The sequence below is a fragment of the Sebastes fasciatus genome, chromosome 15 (assembly GCF_043250625.1).
Source record: "Sebastes fasciatus isolate fSebFas1 chromosome 15, fSebFas1.pri, whole genome shotgun sequence".
Lineage (NCBI taxonomy): Eukaryota > Metazoa > Chordata > Actinopteri > Perciformes > Sebastidae > Sebastes > Sebastes fasciatus.
Genome location: NC_133809.1, coordinates 4,180,922 through 4,201,111, shown reverse-complemented (window position 1 = coordinate 4,201,111; position 20,190 = coordinate 4,180,922). Strand labels below are relative to the sequence as shown.

Below are 20,190 nucleotides of genomic sequence, written 5' to 3'. Positions count from 1 at the left end.
ACCTTTGATTAACTGCGAGTCAGGCACCTCGTTGTATTCCTGGACATCATCCTTCAGTTCTTCCAGCTCTTCTTTCTCCAGAGTCAACAGCCTCTTCTGGTCCTTCAGCTTTGAGCACGCATCACTCAACAGGTCGATCTCCTCTTTGGTGATCTCCTCACCCTGGAGCACAAACATACCAATGAAGAAATTTGCTCCTAAATGCCAGAAATGACATCCAGTATTGGGATAAAAACTTCTATTACAATGTCCTTTTAAAACATTCAATACGTCCTTAGCAGCAGAGTACATAAAAACTGCTTTAAACTTGCAGGGGTCTCCAACAAGTAGCTCGCTCGCTTCCAGTAGCTCGCTACCAGGTCCTTTAAAGACAACAGTGACTTGTTTAACAAACTGACGAAGAAGGCCAACGCAGCAACAGAGGCTTTGTTTAGTGGTGCACATCCTAACGAAACACAAAAAGCCCTTCGCCTATGGTGAGATTTTAACAGAGGCGGTGACTGCGGTGGCTGAAACGTTATCAAAGGACCATAAAAGTAAGACTGTTATGCTATGTCTGCTTTTGGTGATGTACAACTTGGTGTTATGAGTTGCGCTTGGCCACTTTCATTTTGTCAAATTAACTCTCAGAGGGAAAAAAGGTTGGAGACCCCTGCCTGCATTAAAGACTAGTTTTTAGATACCGAAAGATAAACATGTCAGCTTGAGGTCATATTTTCCCTCCAAAATGGATACAAAGTGCATTCACTTAACAAGTAGCACATGTGCATTTAATATAAACCCATATAAGAGACCAACCCAAACATAGAAAATGGGTAAAAGAGGGAAGCTCTAGAGGACACATGATGAAGAGGACTCTGTGGAGCTATAAAGGCTGTTAGTTAGAGAAGGAAAAGTTCAACTTGGGTCAGTGATGCTGTCTGGAAGGATCGACAAGGAAAAGAGAAGGAGGAGAAGTCTGTATAGATGTGGGCTACACAGAATTTGCAAATCATATTTAGCATTTCTTCTTTAACCAATTCAGAGCACCAGATCAGTGGGGTTTGACTACCATGGTTTGTCCACACTACAATTTGTTTTAATCTAGATGCCTATATTTTAGGCTTAAATGGTCAAAAAATATCAGATTGAAGTCAAAAAAAGAAAACATAATTTGTTTCCAGTCTTTGTAGCTTGTCTGTGATTTGTCTGCACTCTTTGCTATAATCTACATTGTCTGCTTTTCGTCCCACTTAAGAGCACACAAAGCTGAATATGAGCATCTGTGGTTTGACTCATGTCAACATTCATCTCATCACGGCAATAAAACCTTGCATTTAAGGGTAATTTCCTCTAATGCGGATTATGTTCTCACTCCTACCGAACCTGAGATCAAATAGCAGTCTGAAATAGTTTTAAGAAATGCCAGAATTACATGCAAGTACTGTTTAACCCTCATCTGGGTGGGTCCGTTCAGAGAAAGACCAGATAGTGTGCGTGCAGGGATAAACTGGTACAGATGTGAGGGGTCACTTGGGAGGAGAGACATCATTAAACCTAACCTGGTAGCGCAGGAATGTCTGCCACTGTTCATACTGTGTTGGCACAGAAGACGCAGACATGATCAAAATGAAAAGGTGGCGACAAGTGAGTGACAAATAAATTACAGTCTGGGTTATAATCAGTAAACAAGAAAATGGGTCAACACAAAATATCAAACATTAATGTTTAGTGCTGGTCTACAGTTAGTGGTACCAATGGGGAAAGAGTTAAAATAAATTAAAAAATTCTGTTAAAAACATTCTTTGGTATGTTAGTTGAAAAGTTAATGACTTCTTTATGACACTGTATTAGGGCCATTGTAGGTAAAAACAAAATAACAATTACAGAGCCGGAGGTGGGAAAAGCAAGATTTTTATAGATTAAAGTCGTAAATTTACTAAAGAAATTCACAAATTTACAAGATAAGAACTTGAATATTCTCTGAGATTATAAAGTTATAAATTTGAGAAAACAAGTTGTGCAAAAACTGCCACAGTCTGAATTTTGTTGCTTCTAAAGTAGTGTTATTATGGTAAGGATGGCCTCTGAGCGAGGCAAAAGTCCTGAAAGATACATATCCGTGTTTTCTTTCATGTTCTGTCTGTGCTTTTTTAAATAAATACTAATAAAATTTATATATTTAGCATTTGGCAGCTCATTTTACCGCAGAGTTTAACTGCAGCGTCTGTGGTGTGAGGAGGTTGACCCAACCTTACAAAATGAAGTTATGTGGTTCCTTGACAAAAAACAACACTATTTTCTGAATTTTTTTCTCGTAAATTTGTGACTATAATCTCAGAGAATATCACAGTTTTTTTTGTAAATTCTCTGGATATTACCACCCTCCGTATTTTTTTTTTACCAAACAATGGCCCTAATACGCTGTCGTACTTCTTAACCCCATTAAGAAAATATTATCTTTACTAATGTCCAAGACTGATTTGGGAGATCTAAAAAAACAAATACAAAGCGAACTCAAAGATATGATGACATATTGTATGTGAAATGCTACAAACATTTACCGAAATGCAAAAAAAGTATTAAATAAGGTACATATGTCTGATGCTAACCCCATCTTTAGAGAGGACAGAGTTTGTTGTTTTATTTAAGATACTGGCACATAAAACTATATGTAGTAAAGAGTTCTTTAGATGTTTACCAGAATCTCCCAGACTGCATGTTTGGAGACATTACCTTGATTCCTTCTATGATGGGCGCGGTATCCCTCAGTATCTCTGAATGAGCAGCCATGTCGGCTTTAACCTTCTCTGCTTCAAACTCCTCACCCTCCTGTAGAGGACAGTGTCGAGACAACTGATCAAAGAAAGTAATGAAAGTGAGAAGATGTCCACTTTATAATCTGTAGGATAACATACAGTAGGCATGGCTCCTCAAGTATTTAGCTAAAGTTCTTACAAATAAACACCTCATGAGCTGGCGTGGAAACAACGATAAAAACTAATTATGACTATGTTGTTACCCTGGCAGCCTTCTCTGCAGCGTCCGCCAACCTCTCCATCTCCCTGTCCTTGTTGTCCTGGCGTATGGCCGCCTCCTCCAGTAGCGTGGACTCCAGCTTGGCCTTGTTGTCCACTTTGGAGGAGAGCTCCATCTCTGCCACCATCAACTGGGCCTCCTTTGTCTGGAGAGGAGAGAGTAGGATAGAGCAGAGTACTAAAATATCTACCACCAGCTAAACCCTTAAATGCCCACCGCTGAGCAGCTTATCTACTTTTTAAATACTGTTTACAGAAACATTTTTGTAAAACCTAATTTCAGAACACGTATTATTATGTAACCATGGCAAACAAACAACATGATGGCCCGTTAACGTACCACCATTTCAGGCAGCGTCTGCAGTGTGGTCTTCAGCTGGTCGGCGGGGGAAAGGGTGTCGGGGAGGAACATGGCTCGGGACAGCAGCAGCAGGGACGTGGGGATCTGCTGGTTCAGATGCAGCTCCAGCCACTACGAGAGCCAAATACAACATGAGAGACGTTGATTGATTGACAGGCATGATTTTCGTGTTGTTTATTCGTCAACCCCCGGTGCGTGAAGGCCTTAAGGCAGCAAAAGAGTCTTTGTGTGCTAAAAAGGTTAAATCCTGAAAGTATCCTCCATCTCTGGTTGCTGTTGTTACCTGAGCAAGTTGCTCTCTCAGTCGCTCTTCTGTGACTCCGAGAGATCTCATCCCTCTGACGCGACAGGCTGACTGCACCTCGTTCACGTTCAGACTCTCCACCCCTTCCTCTGCAATCAGCTGGAAAAACAGAGTGCATTTTCTGATGTTACTCTTTATGAAAGTGCAGCTGTCTGTTTACTTCTGATAATGATAAGGGGAAACGAGAGAGGACATCTACTAGAACTTTATCACAGAGGCTCATACCTTGTCGTCTGCACGGATGGCCCTCAGCTTCATGATGAGCTGGAAGCGGAGGAAGTTGTTGGTCCCGATGGACTGGAGCTCCAGGAGACGGCAGAGAGCCACCAGCTGAGGTCGGGTCAAGTTGTCCAGAGTCAGCTCATCCTCGAACAGTTTGGAGAATTTGATGATCTGCTCATTACTGGGACGCTCCCCGGAGTTCCGGATCTAAAGAGATGATAAAGTTATGACTTGTAAATCATTCTGTATTACAAGGGGAGTCTGAAAGCTAAAGCAGGCCGGACTTTTAATGCAAAAATATATGTTTTAAAATCCTAAATCATGAGGTGAGACTAAAACAGATTCTCTAATGGAGAGCCCCCCATTTTGTGTCACTTTGGCCCACAAGAAATATTGATATGAAACTTAGAGTGCAAATAGAACAAAATATGAATAAATTTAAGTTTATATATTTGCACTCTTTCCCACGTTGTACTGCAACTGCTGCACAACAATTTACCTCAGGATTAATAAGGTTTTATCTTCTTGTATTGCAGCTGTACTTATAACTGTGTAAAATAATGCTGAACTGTCATATTTTACATTTATGACCTCATTTTTCAACTAATTTACTTATGTACAATAGACTCAAGTTGAAGCATGTCATTGTGTCCACGAGAGGGCAGTGTTGAGCCTGTTTTCACTCATTTCATGAGGCCCAGCCTCAGTGAACGCTGACACCAACCTTCTGGAAGAAGGTGGAGAACTCCTCGGTGACGTTCCCCTGAGCCGCCTTGTTCCGCAGAGCGATCTCCTCGATGGTGTCCTGCAAGAACTTGGCCATCTCCAGTTTGACTCTCAGCTCCGTTTTCAACCTCTCCTCCTATAAAAGACAACATGTTACAGATTCAAGGTGGTGTAAAAACAATTATTCATGATAACTATAATAAACAACATTTTGTTGAGCATTCTGTTTTCAAGAATGTTATAAACTCTGTGATGAAATGGGATGAAAGTAAAGAAACATACCTATAATCTACTGTCAATAGTAGTATTGTTTTACATTATACGTGAGGGCAATGTGTCAGTATAAATTTATCAGTATATTCTGCAACAATACCACCAGTATAATGTATTCCACAATGGTTGTGCCTTGTGGTTAAATTGAATTAATTTGAAATTGACAGAAATAAACAAACAAACAAAAAATATATAATGAAAAAATTAAAAAAGAAAATATTTTAAAACAAATAAATGTATATTGAGTAATAAGCATTGCCAAACCGCCTCAGATTCAAATTATATTTTATTATTTGAATCTGAATATATTCTCACTCATTCTGCGATCTGGGAGACTTATTATTTAAAAACAATCAATCTGCGAATAGTCGATCGACAGAAAATTAATCGGCAGCTAATTTTATAATCAATCATTTGCTTTAGTAATTTTTTAAAATACAAAAGCCGAATATTTTCTGGTTCCAGCTTCTCAAATAGGAGGATTAGATGTTCTTCTTCTGTCATATATGTCAGTAAACTAAAGATCTTTGGTGTTTTGGGACTAAATAAAACAAGGAATTTGAATGAATCACTTTAGGCTGAACAATTAAGAAAAAAATAATCAGATTAATGGATGAAAATAATCTTATTTGAGCTACTGTGTCTCAAACCCCATTGGCATACAATGTAGGCCTAAAACTGGATAATAACTTTTAATTGCAGCTACAACATCTTCCAAGCATAATCCCCAACATTGATTTTATGCATCTTGTCTGTATCATGCAGCTTCAGTCCAAATAAAAAGCCCAGCAGGCAGCTTTGATTACCTTCTTTGACTGTGTCTCGAAGGTGGACGGCAGCATGTTGGGGAAGAGCTTCAGAGCTACGGGGAGCAGGAACTCCATGAAGGGGACGATGATGAACACCAGGAAGGGAAGAAGTCTGAAGACGTCGGCACACGTTCTGAGGAACTAGGGAGGAAGTTTGGAAAAAACTGGAATTAGAACCGACCCCTTGATTCACATTCACATTTGTTGACCACCTATGCCACTGTCTGCTTGTGTTTGGATCTGTAACGATTAGGGCTGTCAAAGTTAACGCGATAACGCAAATTCGTTTTAACGCCAATAATTTCTTTAACGCATCAATGCCATTTGTGATTTTGAGGATGTAGCGAGCTCAGTTTTAAACCTAAGGAATCCATTGGTACCAAACATGTCATACTAGCTTGTCATGAAGAAGGTTAAATAACGCTACAAAGTTAGGCTAAATTTTGGTGAGGAAAAACTGGCTTGGCCATTTTCAAAAGGGGTCCCTTGACCTCCGACCTCAAGATATGTGAATGAAAATGGGTTCTATGTGTACCCACGAGTCTCCCCTTTACAGACATGCCCACTTTATCATAATCACATGCAGTTTGGGGCAAGTCATAGTCAAGTCAGTACACTGACACACTGACAGCTGTTGTTGCCTGTTGGGCTGCAGTTTGCCATGTTATGATTTGAGCATATTGTTTTATGTTAAATGCAGTACCTGAGAGGGTTTCTGGATTTTAAGGTACATTTGATCAGATAAAAAATGGGCGATTCATTTGTGATTAATCACGATTAAATATGAACAATCATACGATTAATCGCTATTAAATATTTGAATAGATTGACAGCCCTAGTAACAGTGAAGACATTCGTTCCCACCAGGCTGAAGTTTGAGCATGCGTCCAGCAGAGAGCAGCAGCGAGAGGAAAAAAGCCAACAGGGAACCATGTGAAAATGTTTACCTCATCTTCCTTTGTCTCTTGGTACAATCGCCCTGCTCAATCCCTCTAGTTTCACCAGTCAGCACTTCTAACCCCCGTCCCCATACATCACCAGTGCAACAGAAACCTCCTAATTCAGCGGTGTGTTATTCTGCATGGGAGCTGTGTAGACCAAAGTGAACATTCTGCCTCAGAAACTGTCCTCTTGAGCCAACAGGAAGCACATTTGTTCAGCACAGACCTGAACAATCCTCAGAGTATAGAAGAACACTAGTCTACATCATTGTACGGCTGTCCAACTGTGGCTTACTGACCGTCCAGGAACACAATCCCAACCAGCCATCTACAGAAACGGCCAACAACACGAGTCCTTCTTTCTCCACCCGTTCCACCTGCATGTCAGTGCACCAGTAGGGTGAAGGATTTAGGCCAGTGTGAAGTGAAAAGGCCTTTTGTCCGCAGCCCCATTGACATGTATATCATCTCCCAGAGTTCCACATCAAAGCAGGGAGGAGGAGGGGGGGGGGGGGGGGGGGGGGGCGACAGATTAAAATAGAAGAAGCCTTAAACGGAGGCCTGAGTTTTGTACGTGAATATGAAAGGAGGAGATTAAGGAGGCAGGAATGGGGTGCGGATGGGCTCGGGACATGCGCTCCGAGGGAGTCAGCTGCATTTGAAAAGGTGCAGATGGGTCGGTGGTGTGGCTTTAATGAGGGGGGGAAACTGGTCATCATCAGCACTGACCAGCAGCTATTAGCACTGCGGTAAGGCTTTATTTCCACTGTTACTTTAGCATATCACACAGAGCATACATACATGTTGAATGTAAATAGGCTACTGGAGGGTTTTAAAGCTTTTGTTTGTAGAGTTTTGTCTGATGTAATGCATTACCGTGACCATTTAAAAACAGTTTCTCCTAACTTGATCTATTTTAAGTATGCTGGTGGTCAGTTTATCCCATTTACTCCACTAAATAACAATGTTTAACTCCTGGACTTATTTCTTTCTACTTTATTTCTACTTTACCTGTTTTATTTGCTTTATAACTGTGTGTTTTACCTGTTATATGTTTTACCTGCCTCGTTTAGTCTTGTCAAGTATTTGTTTTAAAGCACTGACCAGAAGTGGCAACTGTGAATCTCGTTGTATTTAATACGATGACAATAAAGCTTTCTATTCTAGATAAACGTGAATTCTGTGAGTCAATTTGTCATTAATCTTCCTATAGCAAAAATAAATGATTACCTATAACATTTATTTTCTTCTTAGCTCATCTTGTACCTGCATAGGTTGTTATCTCAAAGGAGAAGGTCAATGTAAAATGTATATCTACAACATGAGTCACTGGAAAAGGCACCAGGCACATTTCAGCTCTTATTGCACTGTTGCACCATCCCTTTGCAGCAAAGCATGAAAGGTCCCATTGTCATCACGTGTCAGTGTGACTTGTAAAACTACATTGTAAACATGCCTCTGCACGGATGTGTGTAAGTGTAACACCTGTACACTCCTCTAAGATCCTGCACTGCACTTGAAAGTTACATTTGAGCAGGTATTTAATTATCATCCTGCATTTTTTATATGTTGAAGAAGATGTATAGATTGATATATACATGCTCTCTTGAGGCTCTAGTTTAATTTAATCAAATAAAACAAACAACCTTGCCAATGTCAGACACAGCACTGAAGATATTCAGTGAACCGCGATGATTACGGCTGAGATACGCTCACCAGCTTCGCTGTAAATGCTTGAATGTGGATATTAAAGAATATTTTCTGTCAGCAGATAAACAACCATCATTTAAAAGGTGATGTTTATGTTTTAACTCACAATGGCAAAAGCAGTTGGGCAGCAGCAATGCCAATGATGTCTACTAAGTCTGTACCGTCCTGTACTATTGGAGGGAGATGGTAGCAGTAAGTGTGACCTGAGCTGACCTGCTCATCTCCCCTGAAATGACACCAGCGCCTGCATCAGACTACTGCAGTGGCTCTGGGCCTCAATCCAGACAGCCTCCCTGAACCTCAGACTGCAGGTAGATTTAGAACCAGGGCCAACAAGTGCACAACCTTTTTTAGTACTTCACTACTTGCAGAAGAGGTAAAATAATGAATTTTACCATCTGTTTCCACAGTAGTTAACTGTAAATCCTAAATACATTTTAACTAAACAGCGTCTGCTTTGACTTAGTGATTGTAAAACCTCATTAGGTTATCCACATGTGAGTAAATAACGTGATAACAGCACCAATGAAAATCTAATCACACTCAAGATTATTACCCTTGTAACATAATAATCACTGTATAACCCAGAATAAGACAAAGCCAAGTGATATTTCATCACATGGCAGTTATATCAACATTAATTGCTGCAAAAAAATTCTAGAAAAAGTAAGTTTGCTTTTTTCCACTTCAGGATATCCTGTTGTGGAAACCACAACCTGCTGACACAATATTGAGAAATTTTGGTGTAAATATTGGGTGAAGCTGAAATTAAAGGGAAAATTTGACACCTTTTATGTAGATGTTCAATCAGTGTCGATGGTAAATGTAGTCGAATGAAGCAATACATTCCTCAGTGCGTGCTATGTTGGCCGAGAAAGCTGAGTTCTCATGCTTGCAGAGCCGTGCCGGCAGTGCCTACATGTACCAGGATGCATTGCGCGTGGCTAATGCAGTCGCAGCATCGGCCTCTCTCTGCTGCATTTCTTCGGCCGTATACCCTGACTCGAATAAGCATATCTAGTTTGCAATACAAGCAAAGAGAACAAGGAAGTCTCAGAACTCAGCTTTCTGGGTCAACATAGCACGCACTGAGGAATTTACTGCTTTAATCAACTATATTTACCATCAAAACTGATTGGACATTCACATACAAGGTGGCAGAAAGAAAACTCCCCTTTAAATGAGGAGTTTTCGATTCAAAGATGCAACACATAAAGCTTCTTCTTCCTAAAGAGCTTTAATCAAGCCGCACAACCTGCTGAGCGCCTGGTGAGTAAACACTCAGCGTGCAGCCAATTTCTATAATTGATCCCATTAAGTGTGAGAAGCTGTGGATTAAACATTACAGAACAAGATGTCTGGGCTGTCAGACTTAAAAACCGTGCACAGTCATCTCTGATCTCTAAACTCATGTTGGTTATATCCACTCTGTAAACCCTGAGTCAGACTGGAAAAAATGATTCCTTTCACTGGAAACACTGGCAGATGGATTCAAGGCTCAACTAATCCTTATTATGTTCAAATATAATCTGCAATTGAACAGAGCTTTGAATGGTTTCTGCTAAAATGACTGCAGAATACATATTCTGTCCAGACGCTATACCCGTCTATACTACCCGTCAAGCTGAAATTCTTAGTTATTTAAAATGGATCCTTGATTTCAGACAACGGTAGACAAAAGCAGGCTTCTCATTTCTAGTCAGCAACTAGCAATTTGTAGACTGACATGACAACAGATTCTGGAACTGTAGTTAGCTAGCTGATTAAGCTAACATTAGCTACCTTGCTGTCATTTTATTGTTTCCCACTGATTCATTTGAAGACAAGAACCCTGTCACAGTGTTTCACATATGCACTTGATGCCATGCTAAAAGACTGGTGCTAAAGCATGTAAAAAGTCAGCATCCATCATGTTGTGCCGAGCTACGGCTGTTAAGCTATGATTATTCAAACGTTGTTCAGGGGGGGGGTTTAACGGTTAACACTGCATCACCTCTGTTAGCCTAGAGGAAAGGAAGATATATGGTGGAAAACTACATTAATCTTTGCATGCTACGCAGTTTAGAAACACGCTTTTGGGCTGCTCTATTCTAGTATCACTAAATGTGCCCTTGACTTTTAAGATTACTTTCCCTTTTTGCCAAATAAACTCACTTTTTTTTTCTAAATACCTTAAATACTTGACATCTGTTTTGAGTGTCAGGCCCCGAAGAAAACACCTGAAAACCCACGACTCCAACAGAGCTGCTCAGTATGAATGTGAGGCCTGGTAGTGGTTGCATCTGAGTGCATTATTAGAAGCAAAGCATGTCCATTTAATAAAATCATCATCTCAACAGATTTGTTCTCCAGAGAAAACCTTTCAAGACTTCAGGATATTAATATATCCTCCCTGCAGACCTCACCTGTCTCCTCTCGCGGCGGGACAGCGGGTGTCCGTTCAGCACCCTCCACAGCATTCGCCCAGCGATGGTGGTATCGATCCACAGCAGCCTGAAGCCGTGGTAGTAGTGCTTGACTTCGTCTACTACCCACTGTCGGATCGTCCTTCTCACAGGTGCTGCATCCAGCGTCGGGCTGTACACCGGCCCTCCTTCCTCCAGCTTCTTCTTCTTGTCCTTTAACGAACGCAGCGACTTCTCCACCTTGGAGTCGTCCCATCTCCTCCTCGAGGTGTGTATCCACCGAACACCAGGGATGTCCTGTGGTCGCGCTATCGTCCACTGGGGCCCCGTTGTGATTGCAGGGTACGGTGAAGAGGAGGCCCCCGACACAAAAGCACAGTAGAGGCGCTGTGAGTCCGGGTTCTGGCAGGGGCCCACATCTGACAGGGGGAGGGAAGGACTGACTGAAGAGACCTGGGACAAACTGCCAAGTCGGAGCCCATCGAATCTAAGAAGACAACAGGATGAAGAGCTTAAGAACAAATGGTGTAAACATTGAAATAAAATTTATTAAAATACAACATCAGCCATTAAAAAATATAAATAACACCCTTTGGTACCTTTTTAAAAAAAAAAAAAAGCAATGGGAATTAAAGTCTTTGTTGCACAAAATAAAAACACTTTGATAATCTGGATATTGATTCACATAATTCTGGTAAATATTTGTTTAATTTTTGCTGTTTACATTCAGTTTTCCCATCTGAAATACTGTCTTAAAAAAAAATACTATTTTATATTTACGTTACTATTCTACATTTACTTATGTTTATATTTAAGCCCTGTATTTTAACTGCACTTGGCTGAGTGTACCAAGAAAAACAAACACCTCAAAATTATGAAAGAAGTGTGACTGCATAAATTGACATCTTTTAAGACTTTTACTGGAACAAAAAACAAAAAAAGTACAGACCTTTCAGAAAATGTAGATGTGTGAATTGGGACTATCTAACATAAAAAATTAGCACCCAATAAACCACAAAGATTTAAAGGCGTAATCTTTTCAAAAGATGTTTGGAAAAGTAAAGGTGTACTAGGAGCTGCATGCAACAGTAGCGAAGCACAAGTCAAATCCTAACAAAAAAAGCAGCATCCAAGAAACCACAAAGCTTTAGAGACATCTAAAACTGGATTATACTGCGTGCTAGACCTTTTTAAAGTCTTATATTTTCATATTATATAAGATATTTTCAGATGTTTGCAGGAACTATAGGCACAGTGGTAGCCCAACATTGAATTGTCTTACTTTTGACTGGAGAGTCTGAGCGCTGTGCAGTTGAAACAGGCTCCATCTTGTACTTTCCCTGAAAGGAAGAAAAAAAATAAACATGAGCGGTTGAGATCTGATAATCAGCCATTAAACAGACAGGAACACAAACACACATACATACAGTAGAGCATACTCAAGGATTTCATAGAGAACTGCAACGATTAGTTGTCAACTATAAAATGAATCACCAACTATTTTGATGACAATCAGTTTGAGTAATTTTGTATGAAAAAACAAAAGTCTAAATTCTCTGATTCCAGCTTCTTAAATGTGAATATTTTGTGGTTTCTTTACTCCTCTATGACAGTAAACTGAATATCTTTGAGTTGTGGACAAAACGAGACATTTGAGGACGTCATCTTGAGCTTTGGGAAACCAAATTTTTCACCATTTTATAGACCAAACAACTAATCGAATACGCGAGAAAGTAATTGACAGAATCATTTGTTGCAGCCCTGTTTGAGGCTTTAATACAAATGTTATTATTGCATCTGTCAGATAAGGGGATTCAAATAGAAATACAGATAAACATGAATGCTGTGAGTCAAATTTCTCCTTAATCTTCCTATAGCAAAATAAATTATTACCTATAACAGTTTTTCATCTTTGCTCATCTTGTAGCTGGGTGGATATTTATTGTTTTATTTCTCAAAGGAGAAGGTCAATGGAAAATTTACATCTACAACATGAGTCACTTAATCGAATGAAAATAATTGTTAGTTGCAGTCCTAATTTTTTCAACTGCCACTGAGCAAATGAGGAAATCACACATCAGGTTCTGACATGTTAATGCAACTTCATTTCTAAATTCACTGACCCAGATATGACACGAGCAAAAGCACACAGCGCTTCTAACTGGTTATATAATGCTATACCTTTATCACATGGTAGCATGCACATGTTAGACATAAGGCTTGAAAAAGATGAATTCAGTTATCCAAAATATACAAAGAAAGAATCACTTTCAGGTTCTTTGTAATGAATTATTTTCTCTTGTGGTTACATTTGCCATTTATATTTTTCCATATCAGAGATTATCATTGCTGCTTAATATCTTTTAAAGTATGGATCTCTGTATAGATCTCTGATAAAACAGATGAAGTGTATTACTCTTCTGCTAATATCTCTACACTGGAGACCAGGATATTCACATCCTGCTCAGGGAGGCCCACAGTGGGGCTCCCAAACCCCCAGAGGCTGCTGTCAGTGTGACTACATACATGCAGAGAGGAGGCGGAGTGGTGAGACACTTCCAGCCAATCCTGTCAGAGCACATGGCCTAACCACGCCCTTCCTCTGGCTCTCACATGGCCGGCTGGAGTGAATCCAGCAAGGCCCGGTTGAGCATGTCAGGCTGCGGCCGGCATGCAGCCACGAGGACACAGAGTTTACTGGAACAGTGTCACCTTTGTGGCAGAGCGGCTGCCTATACTGTAGCACAGAAAGAAAAGCCTGGAAGTACAGTAGATTACCTAACACTATACCATCCGCCTGGGCTGTACAAGCAGAACAACCTCAGTCCTCTTGTATGTGATCCCTGTGGGTTTTTTTTACAGTTTTGGTTTCACATTCACACCTCTTTCAGTCCAAGATTTGTCACATAAAGTACATAATTTTGCAATTCTGGTTGCACAACTATTAGAAATCACAATGGAGATACTTTGGAGATACAAGAAAACCTGATTCCTCTTAATCAGAATGCAAATTTATGGCGTTATGTACAAAAAATCTGGCCTTGTGTGCTCTGATTAATTTGGCATGCAGTTAACACACCAGTCATAATTTTGATTTAATGAAAACTGGCATTTTCTCCTTGGTGTTCTTAACCACTGTTTTGGAAGAAGGAAATAATAGGTGTAACAGGCAAACCAGCTCTAAAAGCGGCGTATTTTCTTTTTAAATAAGGGCTGTGGCTTGGATTTAATTTATGCCGATGTGAAGACTGGTTCATGTGGATTTCGAAAAGTAAACATTTGGAAAAGCAACTGATAAATATTTGAAGAAACTTAAAAGAAACTTTAAAGTGTTAAATTTGAGAATGGAATTTGGTGTGGTGGAAAAATGTAATGGAAAAGAAAAGTAGAAACCCCAGGAAGAGCAACAGAGGAGGGCTCCGAAACATAAAATACATGTTGTATATAGGGAGTTGACAAATGATAATTCAGAAGACTTATTTTAAATGGCTAACTTCACTTTTTCATACAACTTAATTCTCAGTTTCTCTGGCAATATTGTCCATTATTTCTGTGTAGCCGCACAATTGCAGAATAGAGAGGAGATCATGACTCATGTTCAAAACCTCATTCAAGTAAACTCAAAATGATTCCAGTAAACACAAGGTTTCTCTCCAATAACCACAGTAATAGAATACCCAAATGTGTTCACTACATTTAGAATAAGCTTCTTAAACATGGTAGCAACACTGTATTTGATATATATCCTAGCACTACTATATTCTTTCTCATCCAGATCAACTTTGATAAAAAAAATGTAAAGCAAGAAGTCGTATCTTGTGTTTTATGAAGCATGTACACTGAACCTGTCTCTGATTCAAACCCCTATAAAAGTTTATGACTACAATACTTCTACAGAAACATCTTAATCTTTGTTGACTTATTAAAAATGATGGTTGTTTACAAGTATGATTTGGTCTTGACTCAAACCAAACTAGGCCTGGCCTCGGAAGGTCATGACAAGGTCATGCCCTGCCCTGCCCTGCTTGACTTTCACCTGCTGCAACAACTAACTCATGCGTTACCCGCAGCCTGCAGCTGTTTGTCTGTGACGAGCTTAAACACTTCCTCCTGCACCGTGTGGGCGGCCTGGAGCCAGTTCAACACATCGTTACTTTTGGTTTCAGCTATTACAACACAGATACAGCCGTCTTGCACAAAAACAATCCACACATGCTGATTTTTCTTGTTAGCTAAACATCTAATAAAAGATTGGATCTGATGATAAAATGGTAAAATATCTGTTGTTTTATCAAAAGTGTAAGCTCATAATGTAGAAATCTGAGTGAATAGCGTCAAAAGAACAGGACCATTGGTAGGGCAATGCAATTGGTTTATCAACTGGACAACTCCCATCAAAGATGTTACTTCTAGATATCTAACTACTCATTTATTTTAAATTCCTTCCTTATTATTACCACCTAGTTATTTTATTTGTCATCGTTATTATTATTTTTCAAACATTTATTATTATTATTATTATTATTATCTTTTCTTATTTAGTTAAGATGTTGTTACTAGATTTATTATGACTATTATTTAATCCTTTTTTGGTTTTGTTATGTCTATTTTGTTGTGTTTGTTTATGTATAATGTCAAGGTCTGTACGTCACCTTGTTTTCTTGGTCTTTTCTTAAGTATTTCCCCCTTGTTTTTATTGTTGTACCACCTGTTAAGTCACTGCTGTTTTGTTTTTGCGCCAATAAAAAAATAAAAAATAAATAAAGATGTTTCTTTGCATGAGATCCACAACACCAAAAAATACAATCTTCTGCTCTAAATCCAGGGCCATTATGAGCTTCATCTTTCATCTATATTATTAATATATTTGTTTAGCTCCATGGTGGCCACTTGAAAACAAACCATGGCTTGGAAACAGTGACATGGCCTCAACACAAGTGTGTTTATTGGAGAGTATATGTTGGTATGCTTACATCCAGACTGGGACTTCCTGAGAATGTGGCTTTAGTGGCTCTCAAAATGTCAAGCATCTCCTTTCACAGTACCCAATCATGTAAAATATGAAGTTTCTGGGTCATTTCCCCTTGGACAACGCCCTTTGTTAGTGCAGTGACAACTGAAACTCACATATCCAGGCATCTCAGTGTGTAAACTGAGCTTATATGAGAGTGGTCTCGGCTGGATAAACCATGTAAAATGAGTAAACGCTCTAAATAAGTAAATACACTGACTGCTCCATGTTGTTGCAGCAACCACACAACCACTAATAGGACACTTACACTAGTGTACAATCACTTTATCACAACTGAAACATTATGGTTTCTCCAGTAGTTTATTGACGCTGTGTTAGATAATGCAATAATCTTTACTACCTCTCTGACCTTGCAACCTTTGTTTGATGACTCCTACTATTCCACTTTGGAAGGACTACAGTACATACTGGTCAATGTTCAGCAGTCAAAGCAGGACCTTAAAGCCCATTGATCCCCTGTCATACTACAGGCATGTAATAGCACTCATGTCAGCATGAAAACAGAATGGGAAAATTAAGACCTGCCTGTCTCAGGTTGAGTTATAAGAGGCACTGACCTTTCTTCGTGGAAGCAACGCAATTTGTCTGATAATCTGGGCCTAAAGCCAAGAGCTCAGCCTCAGTCCGGCCAGCGCAGACTGACGGATTCCCTTTATGACCCTCTAATCTATTTATAAGCACAGCTTTTAAGAGACATACAGACATTAACTATCTCTTCTGTTGCTTGTCCTATGATATCTTCATATGAAAAAACTCCACTCACTGACAGCTGTGATACACATATTGTATTTAGCAAAAAAGTTGCAAGGAGACATATCATCTGAATTTCTCTGCCGGTTATACAACAGCTAACATGCAACGCTTATCAAAAACGTGGTGATATGAAATGTCTGAGTTTGTTTGCAGCCACATTTACTTTGACCAATGTCCAGTTCAAGACTTGTGAGTGAGAGAGAAAAGTTTGCATAACAAGTAAGATAATAATTCCTCAAAAAAGATGGGGACACGTATAAAATGACTGTAGTGTAGTTGTGTGTTTAAGGCAGTTAAAGTGGTGGTGTGATTACTAATATATTAGTCTTAGGAGTGAGTGAATCCATTCAAGACTTTTTATTGTAACCAACTGAAAAGATGGCAGCGTGTGCAGATGTGCCGGCTGGTAGCTCCTTCAAACTACATTTGTAGTTTTTATTTGTTATTTTTTTGCGCCTTTATTGCCAGAGCTTGTATTGCCTTGTAACTTTGTACAACAGTATATGTGACTTTACATCTCAATATTGCTATACAATACCAAATGTTGTGATGCTGTTGGGAAACAGAAAAAAACAAAAATCTATATCATATTGACAAATATTGCAAAAATTAGTCAAAACTTATTTTGATTTAACACCAAATAGTTGCAGGTTACAGCTTCACAAATATGAAGTGCTTCCTCTGTATCATATCATAAAATTGTTTATTTTGACTATTGGTCAGACAAAGCAAACCAATTTATAAAATACTTTGAGCTCAGATAACACTATAAAGGTAGTATAAATACCTTTGCAGTGTTTGTGTCTACCTGTCCAGGGACTGCAGGTGTAAAGTAGGCTAGTAGCTAAATATGGTAAGCATCTCTTCTCTTTGTATGAGATTAATGTTTTTTTGTGCATTTCTTTATTTCTTTATATGCATTAGCATACATTATTCAACATTCCTGTGGCTCAACATTTCACAGCCTTGTCCAAACATCAACAATAAACAGATGCCCAGTATAAACTGTGCTCCATGGTCGCAAAACAGAGCATTTGGGTTCAGATTCTGCACAACATAGAACCATAATATATCCTCGCATCCTGCTTTAGATCGTTAGATTTGGGTATCTTGTGGATGCTGAATAAACAGATGGGAATCTGTCTGCCATAACAGCAAGCATCCTCACAGACTGAGGTAGAAGGAGGGGGGCGCTTGCCAGCCAGAATAGAGGCTGTCCCAAATCATGTTTATATGTTCCTCATCAGAAAAGGTGCGGTGCCTCGAGCTGCACTGTCTCCCGAAGAAATGATAAAACTCATACATGTAAAACAGACTCATCTTGATGCTAAGTTAATTGTTAGCTTTATTTCATCTGGTCTCCGTAGACAAAACGTTATGCCAATTTATGAAATACTTTGAGCTCAAATAACATTACAAACGTAGCACAAATCCTTTTGCAGTGTTTGTGTCTACCTGCCCTGCAGGGACTGCAGGTGTAAAGCAGCTACTAAATATGGTACAAAGCCTCTATTTTCTTTGTATGAGATTGTTTTTGTTTTTTTGTGTGTGGCCTCTGACATATAAAAAAAATTAAAAAAAATAACCTTTGACATGTTATAGCATAATTCAAATGGGGAGACATTATAATATATATATTTAGATGTATATATTTATGTGCATATGCATTTGCAATGTTAAACTGTGCATAGCATCCTCACAGACTGCAGAGGAAGGAGGGGGTGCTTGTCCTCAAATAACCTGAATCCCAAATCATTTTTATATGCTCCTTATTGAATTCTCATCAGAAAAGGAGAAGAAGTGATAACACTAAACACAACTTTATGAAGAGAAAGGGATTTGTAGCTTGAGATAATGAATGATGGTTGGTTTTAAATGTGATGCTGTCACCTTAAGTCACCCACCATCTTCCTGAAAACACAAACAGGGCCTACCAACCCAGGAGCTGTAAACAACGTTACATGACTCCTTTTGTTAGCTTTATTTCGTCTGGTCTCCATAGACATAACATTAAGTTATCTGAGCTTAATACTTTAAGCTCAGATAACACTACGAATGTAGCACAAATACCTTTGTAGTGTTTGTGTATATATAATATATTTACATTCAACATTTCACAGCCTTGTCCAAACATCAACAATAATCAGAAGATAAACTGTGCTCCATGGTTGCAAAAACAGGGCATTTAGGTTAAAAATCAGCACAACATAGGTCCATAATATGGCCTCCTTTGTCGTTGCTTTAGATTCGTGTATCTTGTGGAGGCTGAATAAACAGATGGGAACCAGCCTGCCATAACAACGAGCATCCTCACAGACTGCAGTGGAAGGAGGGGGGTGCTCGCCAGCCAGAATAAGAAGTTGTCCTCAAATAACCTGGATCCCAAATCATGTTTGTATGCTCCTCATCACAAAAGGTGTGGTGCTTCGAGCTGCAGTCTCCCGGATAAATGATAACAATAGATGACCAAGATAAACTGTGCTGCATGGACAGGGCATTTAGACTAAACATCAGCACAATATAGAACCATAATATATCCTCATTCGTTTTAGATCCCACAACACATCTTGCTTTGCATCTTTAGATTCGGGCATCTTGTGGATGCTCAATAAACAGATGGAAACCAGCCTGCCATTACAACGAGCATCCTCACAGACTGCAGTAGTAGGAGGGGGGCGCTCGATAGCTAGATTAAAAGGTTGTCCTCAAATAACCTGACTCCCAAATCATGTCTATATATTCTCCTTATTGAATCCTCATCAGAAAAAGGTGCAGGGTGCCTCAAAGCAGAGGACGTGATAACACCAAAACCACACATGCAATAACAGCCTTTATGCACAAAAAAAACGTGTTTTGTAGCTTAAAATAATACATGTAGGCGGTATTTAAATGTGATGCTGTCACCTTGACTCACCCACCATCTTCCAGAAAACACAAACAGAGCCAACCAACCCAGAACCTGTAAACTCATTTCATGCTAATATAATTAAGTTAATTGTTACCTTTTTTGTCTGGTCTCCATAAACATATACCAAACTCCATACAATACCTTAAGCTCAGATAACCCACCATCTTCCTAAAGAACCCAAACAGGGCCAACCAACACAAGCACCTGTAAATAACGTTACCTCTTGATGCTAATAAGTCGATTATTAGCTTTATTTCTTCTGGTCTCTATATATAAATAATAAACAGTGAGTTAACTAGTACGAAAGGAAGATAGAAAGCTTACCTTTACCTTTCCTGAATTCGCTTTTTAACGACCTGGACGTTTTCATTAAAGGTGCCCGAGACCTGGTAAACAGGATTAACGCCATGTGGAGGCTTTCTGTTTGAACTCAGCCGTTTTAACCGTTACTGTCAGTTAGAACCGTTACTGTCAGTCACTAGCTAAGCTAAGCTAGCCAGTTAACTAGTCACTGTTTGTTCAAGGCGTCGAAACGAAAGAAAGCGCTAACGTGGTACATAGGAATAACGACAAAAATCCTGGTATCCTTTTAGGAAGCTAAGACGCATGTATAACTAACTGTACGACGGAAAGTTTCGCTCCATGTCGTGTTATGTCCTTCCCTTCTCTTCTACGTAGATGACAGCTAACCGGACTGGATCCCGAGTGACGTCAAACTGCTGTTGTTGT

At 39.4% G+C, this 20,190-nt stretch overlaps 1 protein-coding gene across 8 annotated transcripts in view; it reads right to left on the bottom strand.

Annotated features, from left to right (window-relative positions):
* letm1 (leucine zipper-EF-hand containing transmembrane protein 1) overlaps positions 1-20,190 on the bottom strand; it is a 28,560-nt gene extending 8,370 nt beyond the window's left edge. For 2 of the 8 annotated variants that reach the window (XM_074609801.1, XM_074609804.1), the window contains exons 1-12: positions 19,786-20,189; positions 12,051-12,108; positions 10,769-11,255; positions 5,710-5,853; positions 4,629-4,766; positions 3,908-4,111; positions 3,662-3,781; positions 3,358-3,489; positions 3,002-3,163; positions 2,716-2,811; positions 1,542-1,574; positions 28-162 (exon numbers count right to left, since the gene is read on the bottom strand). In XM_074609801.1, coding sequence (XP_074465902.1) covers positions 28-162; positions 1,542-1,574; positions 2,716-2,811; positions 3,002-3,163; positions 3,358-3,489; positions 3,662-3,781; positions 3,908-4,111; positions 4,629-4,766; positions 5,710-5,853; positions 10,769-11,255; positions 12,051-12,108; positions 19,786-19,870 — 1,794 coding nt within the window. In that variant the 5' untranslated portion in view covers positions 19,871-20,189. Of the gene's footprint in view, positions 1-27; positions 163-1,541; positions 1,575-2,715; positions 2,812-3,001; positions 3,164-3,357; positions 3,490-3,661; positions 3,782-3,907; positions 4,112-4,628; positions 4,767-5,709; positions 5,854-10,768; positions 11,256-12,050; positions 12,109-19,785 lie in introns of all 8 variants that reach the window. The other 6 variants (XM_074609806.1, XM_074609807.1, XM_074609802.1 and 3 more) reach the window with 5 other exon arrangements.